We start from the raw sequence: 19,365 nt of genomic DNA on the forward strand, positions 1-19,365 counted from the left end.
TGGAAAAAAGTTGGGATGTTGCCACACACATACCTACTTATTAACAAAATTAAGGAAATGTCTTTTTAAATGATTCATAAATATTATCCTGCCAACCACTATATGAAGAACTTTAAGAAAAACATAAATTCAAATTGTACCTTTTGTAATGACCACCCAGAAACAGTGTTGCATCTTTTTTGTCATTGTATTCATGTAAGGAATCTGTGGCAAGACATCAGTAGAATTATAATTGAACACGTTCATGAAGGTTTTACACTATTGTGGAGAGATGTACTGCTTGGATTCTTTACCTACGATAGAAATAAGTTGAAACAATATTATGAAATTAATTTCATTCTTTTGGCCAAATTTCATATTCAAAAATGTACATTTACAAACAAAACACCATATTTTCTTACCTTACAAAAATAAATTGAACTATATTTTAAGACAATTAAATACTCTACCAACAACAAATATGTTAGAATCTTTGGCATAATAACTATATCCATACTATGACCAATAAGCAAACTATATACTCAATTTACGTCAAATAGTGCGGTTAGTATGAGTATTCGAACACAGTTTAGGTTTCCATCTAATTAGCAACAGATTTTCATGCGAAATTGCGAATATTAAAAAATCAGAATAAAAACGATATGCGCATTTCCCCACCAGAGATGTTTACATCACATTACATTGTTGCAATTAAACGGCTGTGAGTAATGACATAGTGCACATAAACATACATTTTGATGTTAAATTCTCATGTACCGAATAACAAAAATACTCGTTAAATGGGTTTCCATCCCATTTTCAACTCAGCTGATGGTTCTCTCACCATATAGCACGTGCCCAATCTGGTATTCGCACGTGCGCCCACTCTGGTATTCGCACGTGCGCTCTAACCAAGAGCGCGATCTCCTGTTAAATTCATCATCATTTATTTCATCGGTAGCCTAATAACTGCATGTTTTCCCGGCGAGTAGTAGTGGGAGAACCACACAACATGTCATCGCGTGACTCCACGTTTACTTCGATATGGTTATTATATCAATATTTGCGCATAAACGCGTTTCCACCGATATTTCCCGCATAATTCATTATACCGACACAAAAAAAGATCCACATTGTCTATCTAGCGTATTTTGTTTTGTCGACATTTTTAACGTTTATCTAAACATTTGTTTCCATTCGGCCTGTCATTACATTTTTTATCCGACATGTACTCGCATAAAAAGGTTGGATGGAAACCTGCTTACATTTAGGAAAAAGTAGGTCTAATAACATTTATTTGCAATGGATAACACTACAGATTATTTTTGATATGACATAGCAACAAACAAACAATAATTGCTCCACCTATATGATTTCTAACCTTGTATCTTTAAAAACTCATTAAAGATTTTAGATTCACTAAACAAGATCCGTTTTTGAAAGTTTAATAAATGATGGATTACAGATACAGTATGTATAGTCTACTTAATAAAATCCAGTAGGGGGCGCTGAGAGAATGATCATTATCCTGTATGTCTATCTCCCCTGTCGTGCTCTGCTCCATGATCCAATGCTCCTTTATCAGACCCCAAAATTATAGAGGGACTAAGAAAAACATTTGTATTATTTTATTCATACAATTTATACCATACAATATATTTTTGAAGGGCAAGCACTTCACCACAGTTTATGGGCTGATCCAGCCAGCACAGAAGGCAGCCTAAAGGAGAGAGAGGCTGGGAGTTTGGGCAGTTACCAATTGTTGATCCTATCACCAGTGCAGCCCAGGACATCCCCACACATACACACTCCAGGCCAACCCCAAACAAACAAAAATTGCACTTTCAAAAACAAAGGAACAGATGGACAGTAGAGAGGCTGGTGCATTGACTGTTAAGAGCCACTAACAATATGGTGATGTCATCATGAAGATTTCCCAGCAGTGTTTCACTGGTGGAGTTCGTTTTGCATGGCCTGTTGCACCAGGTGGGTTGAGAGTTCCCTTAAGAACCAATGGAATGGTCTAAAAGGAGCAACCGGGGGCACCTGGCCATGCAAAATGAATTCGACCATTAGTTCAGGGCTTGTTGCCCTTCTCCATAGGAAGATGTGCATCACCTCAACAGTGACTACTGCTCATAGGATTACTAATTTCAAATAATTAACCACAACGGTCTTTGAGTTTAAGAATAGGATTCATACATTCACTTTATCATTACTGTTTTACCTGTAAAGCAAAATACTTCAATACATTGAAGAACAAAGAATAACTGGCCAGGCATTTGAGGGATTTCATGATCATTTAAGTTTGTAAACATCTGGTCATAAACACAGGGGCAGGGGGTGATTACCTTTCAGAAATAGGGTCCTATTCTCTCTCAACACAGTATACTTGAATTAATGCTTCTGATATAAAAGCATACATTTTGTCCTCAATAATTCAATGTCTAGCCCTATGAATTGATGTGCCTTTCTAATCAGCTGGGCACTGTAGTACCTTACCAGTAACTCTGAGCAAACACAGAATGGAGAAAACACAAATAAAGCAGGTTGATGATTGACAGACAAACTGATCAACAGTCAAATGGGAGCATCCAACACATACTTAGCTTACAGGTTTGTGCTTATATCAAAGTTCCTTGCATTTGTATATTCTATCCTGACAAGCGCAATGTTACCACAATGTTATAAGAGTATGATCTAATATATACATAACAAGGTAAGGCTAAAAGCTTGCACAAGTTAATCACAAGCTTTGTTGTGTGTTACACAAGTAAAAGTTACGTTTTTCGAATTACCAACTGCATTCTGCATAGAAAAGCCTATGCCCGTTACTGTATGAGCTACTAAATATTTTTTATTTTTTTTACAAACTGCAGTATACAGTTAACAATACCACAAACCTCTGCTTGAAATGCTCAAACAATATCTGGTATTTACTAAGCAAATTACTCACTACTCTATGGTTCACTCTGCTCATGATAGCTAGCTTGTTCATCATTAAAATAAGTCCTCTTCCTTGGACAGTCTAACCGGTGTTTTCCCTTTAACCCTAACTAGTGCTGTTCCTGGTGAGGGACTGGGGGCGACCCTGGTTCTATGCTTTCTAAAGTCAAATGTAAGAGAACGCTATCACACATCCCCATCAACAGCCCACATTACACAGTCCACCAAACAAGCAATCCAAACCCATGTCAGGGGTCAGTAGAGAGATGTCTGTGAACCAAAAATAAAGCATGCTCCACAAACGAAAAACCACTAATTTGAAAGTTTTGAGAACAAAGTAAAACGATGCAAATGTGGTGGTGACAGACCTGCAATAGATCTATTAAAAATGATGTTCACTTTTTGGTTGGATATTCATAAAGTACAAGTCCTTTAAGATTAATTTCACTCTTTATACACAGTCTTACTCTTAATTCATCATTCAACATCCAGAAACAGACTGGTACAAATAGTTAACAATGTTTCTACTCTAGATTGTAACAATGTTATTCACCTATTACTGGAAATTGCATTTGACCGTAACAGGTTGGTGTTAAATATCTTGTGCAGTCAGTGTATAATATCAAAACTAGCCTGGCTAGCGATCTTCTGTTCTGTGACCATCCTGAGAAATCGACAAGATATACTTCATGTGCCAACACAACGCTCCTGCCTCATAACGTCATATACATGGAGCAGTTTCTTCAATTCAAATAAGTAATATCACTATAAAAAGAGGCAGAACTATCAGTTTCAAGAACTCTGATGCCAAGAAACAAAAGATTCCCCCAGAGCAGCGTAGGAAATACAATAAAACAATTTACACAAGCCAAATGTAAACATTAAACTTCATAAAAATACACAGGACATCAATTTGGACGTAAAGGGGGAATGAGATTCTCTATTGCGACCTCCTGAACTGCTCACCTATTCCATTAAAGTGATAACCAAATGATCTAAGTTATTCTTTAGATCTGTGGAGGAAAGGTAGGAAAAAGCAACCACACAGAAAATAAAAATGAATGTTCTCTCTCATGAGCACTCAATCACAAAAATATAGGTGCACACTTACATCCACTCACACTTGACTTAGCATTATACACCTGTCCTTCATTATAACTAATCTCATGTTGCAAAATATATTTTGATATTAAGAGAAAACATTTCAATAAAAACACCCTCTAAGAAAACCAGCGACTAGATCAAAGTACAATGAGATTGTTAAACCTACGTGCTGTAGCGAGCAGATGGACGGTTGTGTATGGTTTAGGAAGGGTTTGTTTGGTTTAACCTGGGGGGGGGGGGGGTGGTGTAACAGTTAGTCAGCTTTGTGCATGATTATATTGGAGAGGGACAGCTCATAGGCGGAGGCAGGATCTGAAGGTTGGGGGTGGGGGGGTGGGGAGGAGTTCAGGAGACTGATCCCATGACCTCTTTGTCTCTCCACTCAGTTCTAACCTTCAATGTGCCAGGTCATTGTGGCTGGCACTCAGGTCACGACTCTTTGTCAGATGATTATTTTGCTCCTAGAGAAGGCAACAGAGGGAATAGGGTTCAGAATAGGATGAAGAAATACCAAAAAACCTATTAATGTAGAGGGTCCAACATCACAGATAAAACATCCTTCACATTTCCATGAAGAAAATGTCTGTTTTTCTTGAATATGGAATATTTACCTTTTATTTAACTAGACAAGTCAGTTAAGAACAAATTCTTATTTTCAATGACAACCTAGGAACAGATTCAATATATACTGCTCAAAAAAATAAAAGGAACACTAAAATAACACATCCTAGCTCTGAATGAATGGAAATAATCTTATTAAATACTTTTTCTTTACATAGTTGAATGTGCTGACAACAAAATCACACAAAAATAATCAATGGAAATCCAATTTATCAACCCATGGAGGTCTAGATTTGGAGTCACACTCAAAATTAAAGTGGAAAACCTCACTACAGGCTGATCCAACTTTGATGTAATGTCCTTAAAACAAGTCCAAATGAGGCTCAGTAGTGTGTGTGGCCTCCACGTGCCTGTATGACCTCCCTACAACGCCTGGGCATGCTCCTGATGAGGTGGTGGATGGTCTCCTGAGGGATCTCCTCCCAGACCTGGACTAAAGCATCCCCAACTCCTGGACAGTCTGTGGTGCAACGTGGCGTTGGTGGATGGAGCGAGACATGATGTCCCAGATGTGCTCAATTGGATTCAGGTCTGGGGAACGGGTGGGCCAGTCCATAGCATCAATGCCTTCCTCTTGCAGGAACTGCTGACACACTCCAGCCACATGAGGTCTAGCATTGTCTTGCATTAGGAGGAACCCAGGGCCAACCGCACCAGCATATGGTCTCACAAGGGGTCTGAGGATCTCATCTCGGTACCTAATGGCAGTCAGGCTACCTCTGGCGAGCACATGGAGGGTTGTGCGGCCCCCCAAAGAAATGCCACCCCACACCATGACTGACCCACCGCCAAACCAGTCATGCTGGAGGATGTTGCAGGCAGCAGAACGTTCTCCACGGCGTCTCCAGACTCTGTCACGTCTGTCACATGTGCTCAGTGTGAACCTGTGAAGAGCACAGGGCGCCAGTGGCGAAATTTGCCAATCTTGGTGTTCTCTGGCAAATGCCAAACGTCCTGCACGGTGTTGGGCTGTAAGCACAACCCTCACCTGTGGACGTCGGGCACTCATACCACCCTCATGTAGTCTGTTTCTGACCGTTTGAGCAGACACATGCACATTTGTGGCCTGCTGGAGGTCATTTTGCAGGGCTCTGGCAGTGCTCCTCCTGCTCCTCCTTGCACAAAGGCGGAGGTAGCGGTCCTGCTGCTGGGTTGTTGCCCTCCTACGGCCTCCTCCACGTCTCCTGATGTACTGGCCTGTCTCCTGGTAGCGCCTCCATGCTCTGGACACTACGCTGACAGACACAGCAAACCTTCTTGCCACAGCTCGCATTGATGTGCCATCCTGGATGAGCTGCACTACCTGAGCCACTTGTGTGGGTTGTAGACTCTGTCTCATGCTACCACTAGAGTGAAAGCACCGCCAGCATTCAAAAGTGACCAAAACATCAGCCAGGAAGCATAGGAACTGAGAAGTGGTCTGTGGTCCCCACCTGCAGAACCACTCCTTTATTGGGGATGTCTTGCTAATTGCCTATAATTTCCACCTGTTGTCTATTCCATTTGCACAACAGCATGTGAAATTTATTGTCAATCAGTGTTGCTTCCTAAGTGGACAGTTTGATTTCACAGAAGTGTGATTGACTTGGAGTTACATTGTGTTGTTTAAGTGTTCCCTTTATTTTTTTAGCAGTGTATATTGATTCAGTGCCTTGAAAAAGTATTTATACCCCTTGACATTGAGGTGTTACAGCCAGAATTCAAAACCGATTAAATTTGTTTTTTTCCTCAACCATCTACATACAATACCCCATGATGGCAAAGTAAAAACATGTTTTTAGAATATTTGCAAATTTATTGGAAATTAAATACAGAAATCTCTCATATACACAAGTATTCACACCCCTGAGTCAATACATGTTAGAATCACCTTTGGTAGCGATTACAGCCGAGTCTTTCTGGGTAAGTCTAAGAGCTTTGCACACCTAGATTATACAATATTTGCACATTATTCTTTTAAAAATTCTTCAACCTCTGTCAAATTGGTTGTGGATCATTGCTAGACAACCATTTTCAAGTGTTGCCATAGATTTAAGCAGATTTAAGTAAAACTGTAACTCGGCCACTCAGGAACATTTACAGTCTTCTTCGTAAGAAACCTCAGTGTAGATTTGGCCTTGTGTTTTAGATTATTGTCCTGCTGAAAGGCGAATTCATCTCCCAGTGTCTGGTGGAAAGCAGACTGAACCAGGTTTTCCTCTAGGATTTTGCCTGTGCTTAGCTCCATTCCATTTCTTTTTTATCCTGAAAAACTGCCCAGTCCTTAACGATTACAAGCCTATCCATAACATGATGCAGCCACCAATATGCTTAAAAATATGGAGCGTGGTAACTCAGTAATGTGATGTATTGGATTTGCCCAAAACATAACACTGTATTCAGGACAAAAAGTTAATTGCTTTGCTAAAGTTTTTGTAGTATTATTTTAGTGCCTTGTTGCAAACAGGATGCATGTTTTGGAATACTTTGATGTACAGGCTTCCTTTTCACTCTGTCATTTAGGTTAGTATTGAGGAGTAACTATAATGTTGATCCATCTTCAGTTTTTTCCTATTATAGCCATTAAACTCCAACTGTTTTAAAGTCACCATTGGCCTCATGGTGAAATCCCTGAGCGGTTTCCTTCCTCTCCGGCAACCGTGTTAGGAAGGACGCCTGTATCTTTGCAGTAACTGGTGTATTGACACACAACCAAAAGTGTAATTAATAACTTCACCATGCTGAAAGTGATATTCAGCATCTGTTTTTATTGTATTTTTACCAATCTACCAATAGGTGGCCTTCTTTGCGAGGCATTGGAAAACCTCCCTGGTCTTTATGGTTGAATCGGTTTTTGAAATTCACTGCTCGACTGAGGGGCCTTACAGATCATTGTATGTGTGGGGTGGAGATGAGGTAGTCATTAAAAATCATGTTAACACTATTATTGCACACAGAGTGAGTCCATGCAACTTGTTAAGCACATTTTAACTCCTGAACATATTTCAGTTTACCATAACAAAGGGGTTGAATACTTATTGACTCAAGACATTTCAGCTTTTAATATTTAATGAATTAGTCAAAATAAAAAATAAACATAATTCCACTTTGACATTAGGGGGTATTATATTTAGGCCAGTGACCAAAAATCTTAATTTAATCCATTTTAAATTCAGGCTGTAATACTTAATGTGGAAAAAGTCAAGGGGTGTGAATACTTTCTGAAGGCACTGTTGAGTATTGCTATTGAGTATTTGGGGAATGTGGTATATAATATGAGATGTGACGCCAATGTCAAAATCTGGAGCTCAGTGACAGTGATGAGTGGTGCACAGACCGGCACTGTATTCTGGAGTCACACCCTTATCGTATGGTGGGTTGGCAGAACCAGTATATCACCATGTAGAAAGGTCCAGTGATGCAGATTCTCAAATCAATCCATTCAGATTAATCTTTCTGAACAATTGATACAAGTCAGTTAATAACAGGAGTAAAACTTTAAAAAGGTTGCTGTTGATCTAGTTGCAAACTATTATCCCTGGTTCATCTTTGATCTAATTTCCTCACTCATCATACAGCCACAGAAATCAACTGTCAAAAGGTGTTATTTCCCACATCTACCTTGCACATCATTCATTATTGCGAGTTGTGACTAAGGGGTTATAAATTAGAGAGAACACCATGAAAAACATGTTAGTCTGTGAACCACTGATGTTACCACACACACATGTACGCCATTTCATTAGTGACCAATTTCTGAGATGACTGCCCAGGTGAAGAGGGGCAAGGTCCAGTTTGATCACAGATCACAACCAAGAGGACCATTGGGAATTTGAATTTCATAAAGTAAGGTCTCAGAGAGTAGTGTAAGAAAATGAGGGAGGTAGATAAACAAACAAAGGGGAGGATGAACGAGGAGACCCAGAAAACAATGGGGCAAGATTGGGTGATGTGAAAGACGGAGAGAGGGGGAGAGAGAGACAGTTGGGCTCCTTACTTGGTAGAGGTCTCCGGCAGCATTGTCCACCACGTTTAGAACACCTAGTGAACTGGCTCGCTTCATGCTGCATCCAGAACAGTGACATGCAAGGAGATGTCGGTGAGGGGTCGAGGGTCAGGGGTGAGAAGGACATGTGGCCAATGGAGATGGTATGTGGGTTAATAACTATAATGAGACCCACTCACATGTTAGTTTCCCCAGACAATGCCCCCACACAAATACATAAAATCATACTCTTTAACCCTGGTTAAATTGGGGGCACCACACCTGTACATTTGTAAGTAGAATCTTTGAAGCCGAATGTGCAGGAAAGCACAGCAAACTTTAAGTGTGCCCCTCTCACACCAGAGATACAAAATATCCAAATCAGTAGTTCAGTCAAATGCAATTTTTTGGCTTTTCTTTACCCTATAACATATGGGTTGAAGGACATACTTAACAAAAGTTAATGTGTGACAAAACAATTGATTTAAAGGGAGAATTTTGAGCCAAATTAATTTGTACCTGTTGCAAAAGGAAGAATATTGTTTTGTATTGATCAATACAGAGTTCTCTACTGTCTCCTGGATTAGAGAGAAGTCATCATAATGGGGTTAATTCAACATCGAAGAACTAGAAGCAAAAAGAGGAAAATGAATCAAAGAATACAGAATTCCAGCAAACAGATGAGGCATGCTGTAGCCATTCGCTTGGAAAAGTTTATTTGTCAATAAAAGCACAACACAGCACAGACAGATGTATTAGAATATTAAAATAAAAGATGCCCATGCAGAAAAAAATAAGTTATGACAAAAATTCACTAACTAACTATTGAAAATAAACATTAATATTTGCACCGTCTTCAAATTTAGACAATTTTGGCAAGAAAATGAACAAAATACGCATTTCATAGGCAGAAATGCAGGCATTTCAAAGCAGACAATGAGTAGTAGTGTGGTTATCTAAAGCGCTCAGCCATTCTCTTTAGTCTCCAGATTGTCCATCACAGCTGATTGAGAGTACTCTGTGTACAACAGAATAAACTAGGCAGAGCAACAGATGTGACTTTTTATACAAATTATAAGGACATTAAATAGAGACGCTGCTGACAGGCTGTGTCCTAGTACTCTGCCCGACTCTCTGCCAGTCAGCTCGAAGCACTTCCTATACTGGACATATCCACACAGGCAACATAGTCGGGAATACTACCCTGCTTCTAGAGTGATATTGTGCCAGTTAGAGTCAGTACCAGTCACAATATGTGGCATTCATAGTGTATGCCAGTGAAAGTGCACAAGTATCAGCCGCTTGAATGTGTTAGTTAGTGCAACCCCCAGTGATTCATGACTTGTGCCAAACAGGACTCAGAGATACACAGAGTTAACCCACAGCAGAGTAGAGATCAGTCTTTTCTAGGCAGATCTAGTGGCAGCACACCAATCCAGTGGAGCGAGGTGGAGAGGAGGGGCCTCACCCATGGGGCCATATGTGCATTAGGGGTCAAGGGTTCAAAGGTGAGGGGGATAGTTACCCAGGGTTTTTGGGCTCGCTCTCCCGTGTGCCACCGCCCTTCAGCTTGCGGACCAGTTTCTCGCTGCTGCGGCGAATAGAGGCACGGAGTTTACTGAAGGAGCCGCTCCGCTTCAGAGAACCAGAACCGTCCTGATGAGAGAGGCCAGAGGGTTACACTCTCACGCGCACACACACACACACACACACACACACACACACACACACAGTGCAGTTATGCGCGCACACACATACACACACACACAGATCTGGTTCAGCAAATTATTTCCATAGACATCTGTCTGCATATGTGATGGACTGTGCATATGAGGGTGTGCTTGTCATGTGCATCTGATTAGACTCTCTGTTCAGACAAAATGTCGACCTCAGTGTGCTATTCAGAAATGATGCTATAAAGAAATCAGAGAAGCCCTCCAAAAAACAGAGCACAGCAATTCAATTCCTTCAGTAATCTACTTTTGTCCCAAGGCAGGCATGTTGCTTTGCCTGCCTTATCTTCGAGAGGGAACAAACAAAGAGGCTACAGGCAAAGATCTGGGTGAGCAAAGAGTTAAGTTTTATTAGAAGTTAAGAAAGACAGTGTAAGATCTGATGCACAAACAGACACGACAGAGTAGATTAGTAGGAGCCATGAAGAGAAGTGTCCAGATTCTGCACTGTAGAGCAAGGCTTGTCCCACCCCTCCCACCCATTCCCCATTTGTCTACGTATATACAGTAATATACAGGAGCTGCTGTGTCTTCTGATGCCCCCTCGTGATCATGACATCACAACACAAGTTAGACATCAATAGGACCATATGGAGCACGGGATCTAACACTAAAGAAAGTCCACAGTATCCTGCTGCCACCATGGTGCACTGACGGAGCATACAGTATGATTATCATGCCACCAGCACATAGTATTTCCACTATGTTAGTTAAAATCACTACGTGCAAGAGCAGTCCGGTATGCATCGGTCAGTACTAGTAAATGCTAAACACTCAACACCACCACACAGAGATAGTTAGAAACTCCTCAAGTGAGAGAGCGAGGAGACAGAGTATTTAAGTACAGTAAGAGTAAGATAAGGTAATGGCAGGAGTGGCTTGGAATGGTTCTGGGACAGAGCCCAGAACCCCTGTCCCAATGACATTGGATAGAGCTGGGGTCAGCTTGGCCCAATGTGTCCCTGTAGAGTAACCAGACAGACAGCCCAGAGGAGAGCAGGGGACCAGAGTCTGAAGAGAGGACAACTGCAAAGCTGGAGGGGTGGCAGGCGAGCAGGCGTCCATCATGCAGAAGACAAGTTTTTAGAACCACAACAAGGCATCTGGAGTTATGCCTGCCAGTCAGACAGGGATGGAGAGAGAGAGAGGTAGACAGAATGAAAGAGACAGGGTATTGAAAAATAGAGATGAAAAGGTAGAATAAAGTGAGATGGGGAGAGAAAAATGTGGAGTTGGTAAGAGGAAACGAGAGGAAGTCAGACAGACAGAAGCAGTAAGCCAAAGGGTTTCCCCCTCAGAGACATTTCTCCACGTAGAGTTGTGGATGTGCTTTACTACTGCAGAAGGCATCAACACTCAACAGTCGCAACAACTAAGGAGCATAACAGGAGAAAGGAAGCTTAAAGCAACAAAATCAAATTTAAAAAATAGACCTAGGGAAAAGGAAGAGTGAAAAATCATGGATGAATGAATTAAAGAAGCCTTAATACATCAACTGATCATAAACATCCAACCACCTCAAATATAGGCTTAGTGAATCCAACTGAAGTAAAGGTAGCGTGGAGCTGGGGTTTTAACGGCTGTTCCCTGTCTTTGACCTCAGAGCCTTAATGGCCAGTTAAAGCATCTCTCATAATACATAAACACGGAGTTAACCAGTATGAGCTGTATAGTCCCGTGTAGGTCAGTTGGTAGAGCATGGTGTTTGCAACGCCAGGGTTGTGGGTTCGATTCCCACGGGGGACCAGCACGGAGAGAAAAAATGTATGAAATGTATGCATTCACTACTGTAAGTCGCTCTGGATAAGAGCGTCTGCTAAATGACTAAAATGTAAATGTAAAAAAATGAGCTGGCCAGTATGAGTTAACCAGTATGAGTTAACCAGTATGAGCTGGCCAGTATGAGTTAACCAGTATGAGCTGGCCAGTATACTGCTCAATTTGGTAGTTATGTCATTTTGAAAGCAAATGAATATAACAGTTAACTCATACTGGCCAACTCAATTCAGTATATTAAAAAAAAAAAAAATATATATATATATATATATATATATATATATATATATATATATCCACAAAATGGCCAACATGACTATAAACCCAAATAAAAACCATTTAGATTCTCCAACACTATCCAGCTTGTGTATTCTAACCCAGTTTGGTTTCTATAACACTGTACAAAGCCATCGGCCATTTTCCACAGCCAAGTTCAGAAGGCCTGAGGCTCAACCACAGGCAAATCAAATCACCGGAAAAAATGGAAAAGAGGAGAGATACTGTGTCTGGAGAACAGTCTGTCTTCACACAGTTATATCATAGTTTCACATACAATAGCACAGGTTTTACTCAGACAGGAGACAAGTTAGCCCACCACAGAATGCACAGACAAGGGGATGCAGACAGTAGACACTCAGAATCACATCCGCCCATGGGACAGGCCCAGGGCGGATGCTGCCCCACCTCTACCTGGTAACAAGCTGCCACTGGATGCAGAGGAAAAGACAGCAGGAGTACTGTATCACGATCAACATACATGTATACGTCTGTCCATCCAGTATGTATTATGCCTCTGACAGAGGAAACAGCTGTACAGGTCACACAAACACATACTGTAGATGCTTGAGCATGCACACACACACCTAAGCAGACACCAATTGGCAGGTAAGTACAGACAGTACAATAATGACATCCCACACTCAAACACACACATGATGAAAGCGTCAGAGGGACTCTGAAGATGTACAGTACAGAGCCCACATGCATCAGTAGTGATGAGAACATGAATAAGTCATCATGGCAACATTAGAGGTGTGGTTTAACACACAGGTTAACATACTGACTGGATAGTGTGAGTGTCTGACAGACCCAGTCCAATAGGTGTGTAGTACAGTAGAGAACACAGGTTAGGAATGTGTCTGAGCCCAGTCACCCCGGAGCCTTGAGGTGCAGACCAGGCAGGCAGGGGACTCCCAGGATGAGATGCTGATTGGTTGTCTTGGACACTACGGTTATGTTGCTACGGGAGCAGGAAAGTTCTGAATAGCAGACTACAGCAGTGAGTGTTGTGTAGTTCGCAAACATACACTGTGACCAAGTGGACTTTACTGCAGTACTCAGATAAAGACAGAGGGAATAGCATACAGCTGTAAGACTACTGCAAGGAGAGGACGTGTTAGTTGTGAGCAAAATACTGCTTGCTGCAAGCATAATAGAAGCATAAAAACATATTGCTTCTATAATAGGCACATTAACTTGCTGGCACAGAGGTCTGGGAAGAAATACGTTTTCCGTAAGCAGCTGGAGTGTTCACTCCGTTAGTTGAGGATTATAAGCATCGGTGTAGACTAGAAGCATTAATGTAGAGCTGAGGTGATTATTACCACATTCAATCAGCATTATAACTTATAACTAGCTTTCACACCAACAATAGGGAGTCAGAGAATCTAGGAGAGTTACCATCAATGTTACCACTGGCAACTCATCAAATAATTTACAAGTTGTAGGGGATATGCACTTTAAGAATAGGTAAGAAATAACTTTCTCTCTAAGGGATGTGTGTCTGTACCCCCCTCCCTATACCGTGTGTGGCCTGGGCTGTGTACTGTACTTACCCCATTCCACTCCACGCTCATACTCACTTCCTCACCCCCGTCCGGGCCACTCTCGTACTTAACCGTGGTGTCGGAGGTCAGACTCTCACGGCTCCGCTGCTTCTCCCGCGCCTCCGGCTCGCTCAGAACATCCGCCACACGCTGCTTGTGCACTGTGTCCAGACCCTGGCCACATGGACAGGAGACACACACATTAACAAACACATTATGAACCAAATAAACACATACAAAGATAAAGACAGCAAAATTAAAAAATCTGGAGCATTTTCATGAGCCATCTACAGTGATCAACATCATGTGTTGGATGTTGATATGGATTTGTTTACAATAGTTGAAAGGCAGGACCTGCTAATATTTCAGTTAAGCTGCTGGACCAATGATACTCCAACAGTGCGTTCACCTTGACTTTCATATCACCCTGGCCTGGCAAATATTATTCAAGCATGTGAATGTCAGAAGAGGAAAGTGGTCACACCTGTTTTCTGGAGCGCTTTGCTGCCTCCTCCAGTGTCTCTGCCGCCTCAAATTTACCCTGCCGCCTGTAGAGGGCACCCAGATTCTTCAGGGTGGTGGTTACTGTGGGGCTGGGGGCAGACATTATAAACACATCATGAACTAATGATGTAATCACATACAGAACAGTCCATGAGTTTCCAGACTCAACACAGACCTGTCTACTTTACAGGCCTTGTACCAGCCACCATACTCTCCGAACAGGGAGCCGGCCTGCTGCTTTCCCTGGAGAAGAGAAGAACCGCCACATCCATCAGTTGTCATGATTTAAGGACTTCAAACGCTAATGACAAACATCCAACCCTATTCATGGGTTGCACGTTTGTGAGCATTCTACTCAATGCATCGTCATTGGGCGATGATTATTTGCTCTAAAGTGCATTACTGTGGCTTGACATTTCAAAAGAAGAAGTGACAATGACATTTCTAAAGAAGATAAATAATTAGTAGGAAAACCCTTTGTCATCATTTTGATGTTGACAGATTGACTGTAGATGCAGTATAACATTAGCTAGTTAGCTAAGATAGAGACTACCTAACATTAGCATTGCTAGCTATTATCTTTTACAAACTTTGCTAGCTAATGACAACATTGGCATCTGTCTAAAAGTACATTTGCCAACATGATGATAAAGTTGTTTCCTACTAAATATGTGCCTACTTTATCCATGTCATCGTATTCCCAAGCCCCTAGATTATAATTTAGACGACACAGTCATTCGCCCCGGTTCAAATTCATTAGCCCTCTTTCTACTTTTGAGCATCAATATGGCTGCAGCATCTGAATAACATTGATAACAATGGCAACGTCGCGACCGAGGTGCAACACATGAATAGCAAAACTGTTGGTCACAAAGAAATTGCCTAAATATTCCAGCTAATTTTGGACAAATTATATGGAACCGTGAAATGAGATCAAGAGTAAATTAAACGATCTGAGACATGTTAATGTAACCTAATATACATAAGTGCTTAAAGAGAGAGGTGGGAAATTGAGAGATTACAGTTCATCACAATTTCGTGAGCAGTCTAAATTGATGACCCTTTCATACCGTGACTGAAACACTTTTCCCTGTCAGTTGTGAAAGTTCAACCACAACAGTCAGTAGTGACACATGCCACGGCCCTTAGTGAAAGTGGACCCTCTATCATCCCTCTCACATAAACACACTCTCTCTCACCTTGCTCTGTTCCTCTCTCTCCTCAGCATGCATCCAAATGGGTTTGTTCTCATCTGCAGAGCCAGAGACCAAAAACAACAATCAGACAAATGCAGGTCCAAAAACATATTGACAGACATTCAGGCGGTCTGGTCTGGCTCAAAGTATTAGAACATTCAACTGAAAGGTCACTGTTGTTTTCAGAAGCGCATTTCCACTAAAATGATGACAGCAGCCTGAAAACAAACTTTTACATGTATTTATTATTTAACTAGGCGAGTCAGTTAAGAACAAATTCTTATTTACAATGAAGGCCTATCTCGACCAATCCGGGACGACACTGGGCCAATTGTGCACCGCCCTACGGGACTCCCAATCACAGCCGGATGTGATGCAGCCTGGATTCGAACCAGGTACTGTGTTGCATCTTGCACTGAGATGCAGTGCCTTAGACCACTGAACCACTCAGGAGCCCATCAAATGACAGATTGTGTGTGTGTGTCTCTCTCCGTGGGTACCAGAAATCACCACAAATATAGTAAAACAAGGAAAATTCTCGCTCGTGGAGACATTTCCCAGGTCCCCACAAGGACAAAGGCTATTTTAGGTTTAGGGGTTAGGTTTAGGAGTTAGGTTTTAGGGAAATAGGATTTTGAATGGAAATCAATTTAATGGCCCCACAAGGATAGTAAAACATATGCTGCGTGAGAGTGTGTCTTACCGTCTACAGAGCCAAACTCCCTCTCATGTGCGCGGGTAAGGATCTCTTTGTACAGAGTTTCAGCCTGCTTGAACTTCCCCTGCTTCAGGTAACAGGACGCCTTGGAGAGGAAGAGAGAGAATGTAAGAATATGATCTTCAAAAAGCAAGAAAATCTTCTTCTCATACCTCATTAGAAAATGTGCAGTCATTTTTCAAAGCCAGTGATCTCTTAACCCCTATGTGACCCTCTCACCAGGTTGTTCTTGGTCTTAGCCACGTTGGGGTCGTCAGGGCCCAGTTTGGTCTGGTAGATCTCCAGGGCCCGCTGGTAGTAGTACTCCACCTCCTCGTACTTGCCCTGGTTCTGACACAGCAGGGCCAGGTTGTTCAGCTGCTTGGCAACGTCTGGGTGGTCCTTACCCAGAACCTGGACAGGAGGCGGCGATGGGGAGGCCATGTAAATATAAAACAGTGAGCAGTAAAAGCAATAATGGGTCAGCTTCTCAAAGTAAGGGGGCAAGAAAGGAGTTTATCACAACAAAAGGAGATGGCCAGTGTTTTCCACAAGTACATAGAGTAGCCAAATAGAACAAGTAGCCAGCCAGGCATCCTTGGGCCGTTTTTTTTTCTTTCCCCCCGGGTAAATTTATTTTTTGCAGAAGGAGCTCTATTTTGGTGGCCTCTGATACATTCAAATGCTTTAATTCCATCAAAACATTAATGCCTCGATTCCATTTATTACATTTTTTTTTTTTTTTTTTTACATTTTAGTCATTTAGCATAGTTAGTGCATTCATCTTAAGATGAACGCATATCACAGGCATAGAAAGTACTATTTATTTTTTGAGGTGGCAGAACGAAGTGCTCGCGTTGGGGTGTAGGAAGGTAGGGAGGGGCAGTTCCTCTTGTGTTCCATAGGTAAACACCATGGTCTTGCAAGCTTCAAATGGAAGCCAGGGGAATGTGCAGAAGAGCGGGGTGACAGAACTCGGGAAGGTTGAAAACCAGGCCGGCTGCAGCATTCTGGATAAGTTGCAGGGGTTTGATGGCACAAGCAGGGAGCCCAGCCAACAGCAAGTTGCAGTAGTCCAGACGGGAGAGGACAAGTGCCCGTATTAGGACCTGCGCCACTTCCTGTGTGAGGTAGGGTTGTACTCTACGGATGTTGTAGAGCATGAACCTGCAGGAGCGAGTCACTGCTAGAACCGAGCCCTGTGGGACACCAGTAGTGAGAGTATGTGGCGCAGACACAGATCCTCTCCACATCCCCTTGTAGGAGGGCCCGCCAGGTAGGATGTAATCCAAGAGTGTGCAGCGCCTGAGACGCCCAGCCCTGAGAGGGTGGAGAGGAGGATCTAATGGTTCACAGTGTCGAAGGCAGCGGATAGATCTAAGAGGATGAGAACAGAAGAGAGTCAGCTTTGGCAGTGCGGAGAGCCTCCGTGACACAGAGAAGAGCAGCCTTGGTTGAGGGACCAGTCTTGAAACTTGACTGGTTAGGGTCAAGAAGATCGTTCAGAGAGATACGGAGAAAGTTGATCAGAGATGGAACGCTCAAGTGTTTTGGAAAGAAAAGAAAGGGATAGTGTATTTCAGATTCCATTTTCCATCTGAAATACAAAAGCAAAATTGTTTACCTCCCATATCGGAAAGATGTGTTGTGGCATTGTGTAGAAATACATGACTTTAACATTTTAACTACTGGAATATTATATTATCTAAGTCTATATGACCAGGACTATTTTTAAGTAAGACAACAAACCTTTAACAGTCTTCTCTTGAGATGAAAGGCTTATTTACAGTTTTAATGCAAGATATGAATTGCCACAATGTTTGTTCTTCATATTATGTACAGTACTAGGTTTGGACACCTACTCATTCAAGGACTTCTTTATTTTTTACAATTTTCTACATTGTAGAATACTAGTGAAGACATAAAAACTATGAAATAACATATGGAATCATGTAGTAACCAAAAAAAATGTCAACAAATGAAAATAGTCACCCTTTGCCTTGACAGCATTGCACACTCTTAGCATTCTCTCAACCAGCTTCATGAGGTAGTCACCTGGAATGCATTTCAATTAACAGGTGTACCTTTGGGGCGGTAGGTAGCCTAGTGGTTAGAGCGTTGGGCCAGTAACCGAAAGGTTTCTGAATCGAATCACCGAGCTGACAAGGTAAAAATCTGTCGTTCTGCCTCTCCCCGGTAGGCCGTCATTGTAAATAAGAATTTGTTCTTAACTGACTTGCCGAGTTGAAGGTTAAATGTAAAAAAAAAAAATGTTTTAAGTTAATTTGTGAAATGTCTTTCCTTCTTAATGCGTTTGAGCCAATCAAAAAGACCAAGTCCATATTATGGCAAGAACAGTTCAAATAATGAAAGAGAAACAACAGTCCATTACTTTAAGACATGAAGGTTAGTCAATCCGGAAAATTTCAAGAACTTTGAAAATTTCTTCAAGTGCAGTCGCAAAAACAATCAGGTGGTATGATGAAACTGGCTCTCAGGAAGACCGCCACAGGAAAGGAAGACCCAGAGTTACCTCTGCTGCAGAGGATAAGTTCATTAGAGTTACCAGCCTCAGAATGCAGCCCCCCCAAAACATTTCAGACGACATCAACAACAACTGTTCAGAGGAGACTGCGTGAAATCAGGCCTTCATGGTCGAAATGCTACAAAGAAACCACTACTTAAGGACACCAATAAGAAGAAGAGACTTGATTGGGAAAGAAACAAGAGCAATGGACATTAGAAATCTGTCCTTTGGTCTGATGAGTCCAAATGAGATGTGGTGGTGTGATGGTGCTTTGCTGGTGACACTATCAGTGATTTATTTAGAATTCAAGAAAGACTTAACCATCATGCATAACACAGCATTCTGAAGCGATACGCCATCCCATCTGGTTTGCGCTTAGTGGAACTATCATTTGTTTTTCAACAGGACAAATGACCCAAAACACACCTCCAGGCTGTGTAAGGGCTATTTGACCATAGAGAGTGATGGAGTGCTGCATCAGATGACCTGACC

General features: G+C 41.8%; 1 protein-coding gene across 10 annotated transcripts in view; it reads right to left on the reverse strand.

The window, feature by feature from the left end:
• Window positions 1-1,592: 1,592 nt before the first annotated feature.
• LOC106610960 (kinesin light chain 1) overlaps window positions 1,593-19,365 on the reverse strand; it is a 52,783-nt gene continuing 35,010 nt past the window's right edge. For 2 of the 10 annotated variants that reach the window (XM_014210690.3, XM_014210693.3), the window contains exons 8-16: window positions 16,587-16,760; window positions 16,353-16,452; window positions 15,653-15,705; window positions 14,629-14,696; window positions 14,434-14,542; window positions 13,959-14,123; window positions 10,140-10,270; window positions 8,627-8,693; window positions 1,593-4,490 (exon numbers count right to left, since the gene is read on the reverse strand). In XM_014210690.3, coding sequence (XP_014066165.2) covers window positions 4,425-4,490; window positions 8,627-8,693; window positions 10,140-10,270; window positions 13,959-14,123; window positions 14,434-14,542; window positions 14,629-14,696; window positions 15,653-15,705; window positions 16,353-16,452; window positions 16,587-16,760 — 933 coding nt within the window. In that variant the 3' untranslated portion in view covers window positions 1,593-4,424. Of the gene's footprint in view, window positions 4,491-8,626; window positions 8,795-9,295; window positions 11,463-13,958; window positions 14,124-14,433; window positions 14,543-14,628; window positions 14,697-15,652; window positions 15,706-16,352; window positions 16,453-16,586; window positions 16,761-19,365 lie in introns of those variants that run through there. The other 8 variants (XM_014210694.3, XM_045723514.2, XM_014210695.3 and 5 more) reach the window with 8 other exon arrangements.

This window comes from Salmo salar, chromosome 09, assembly GCF_965601325.2.
Source record: "Salmo salar chromosome 09, fSalSal1, whole genome shotgun sequence".
NCBI classification, from domain to species: domain Eukaryota; kingdom Metazoa; phylum Chordata; class Actinopteri; order Salmoniformes; family Salmonidae; genus Salmo; species Salmo salar.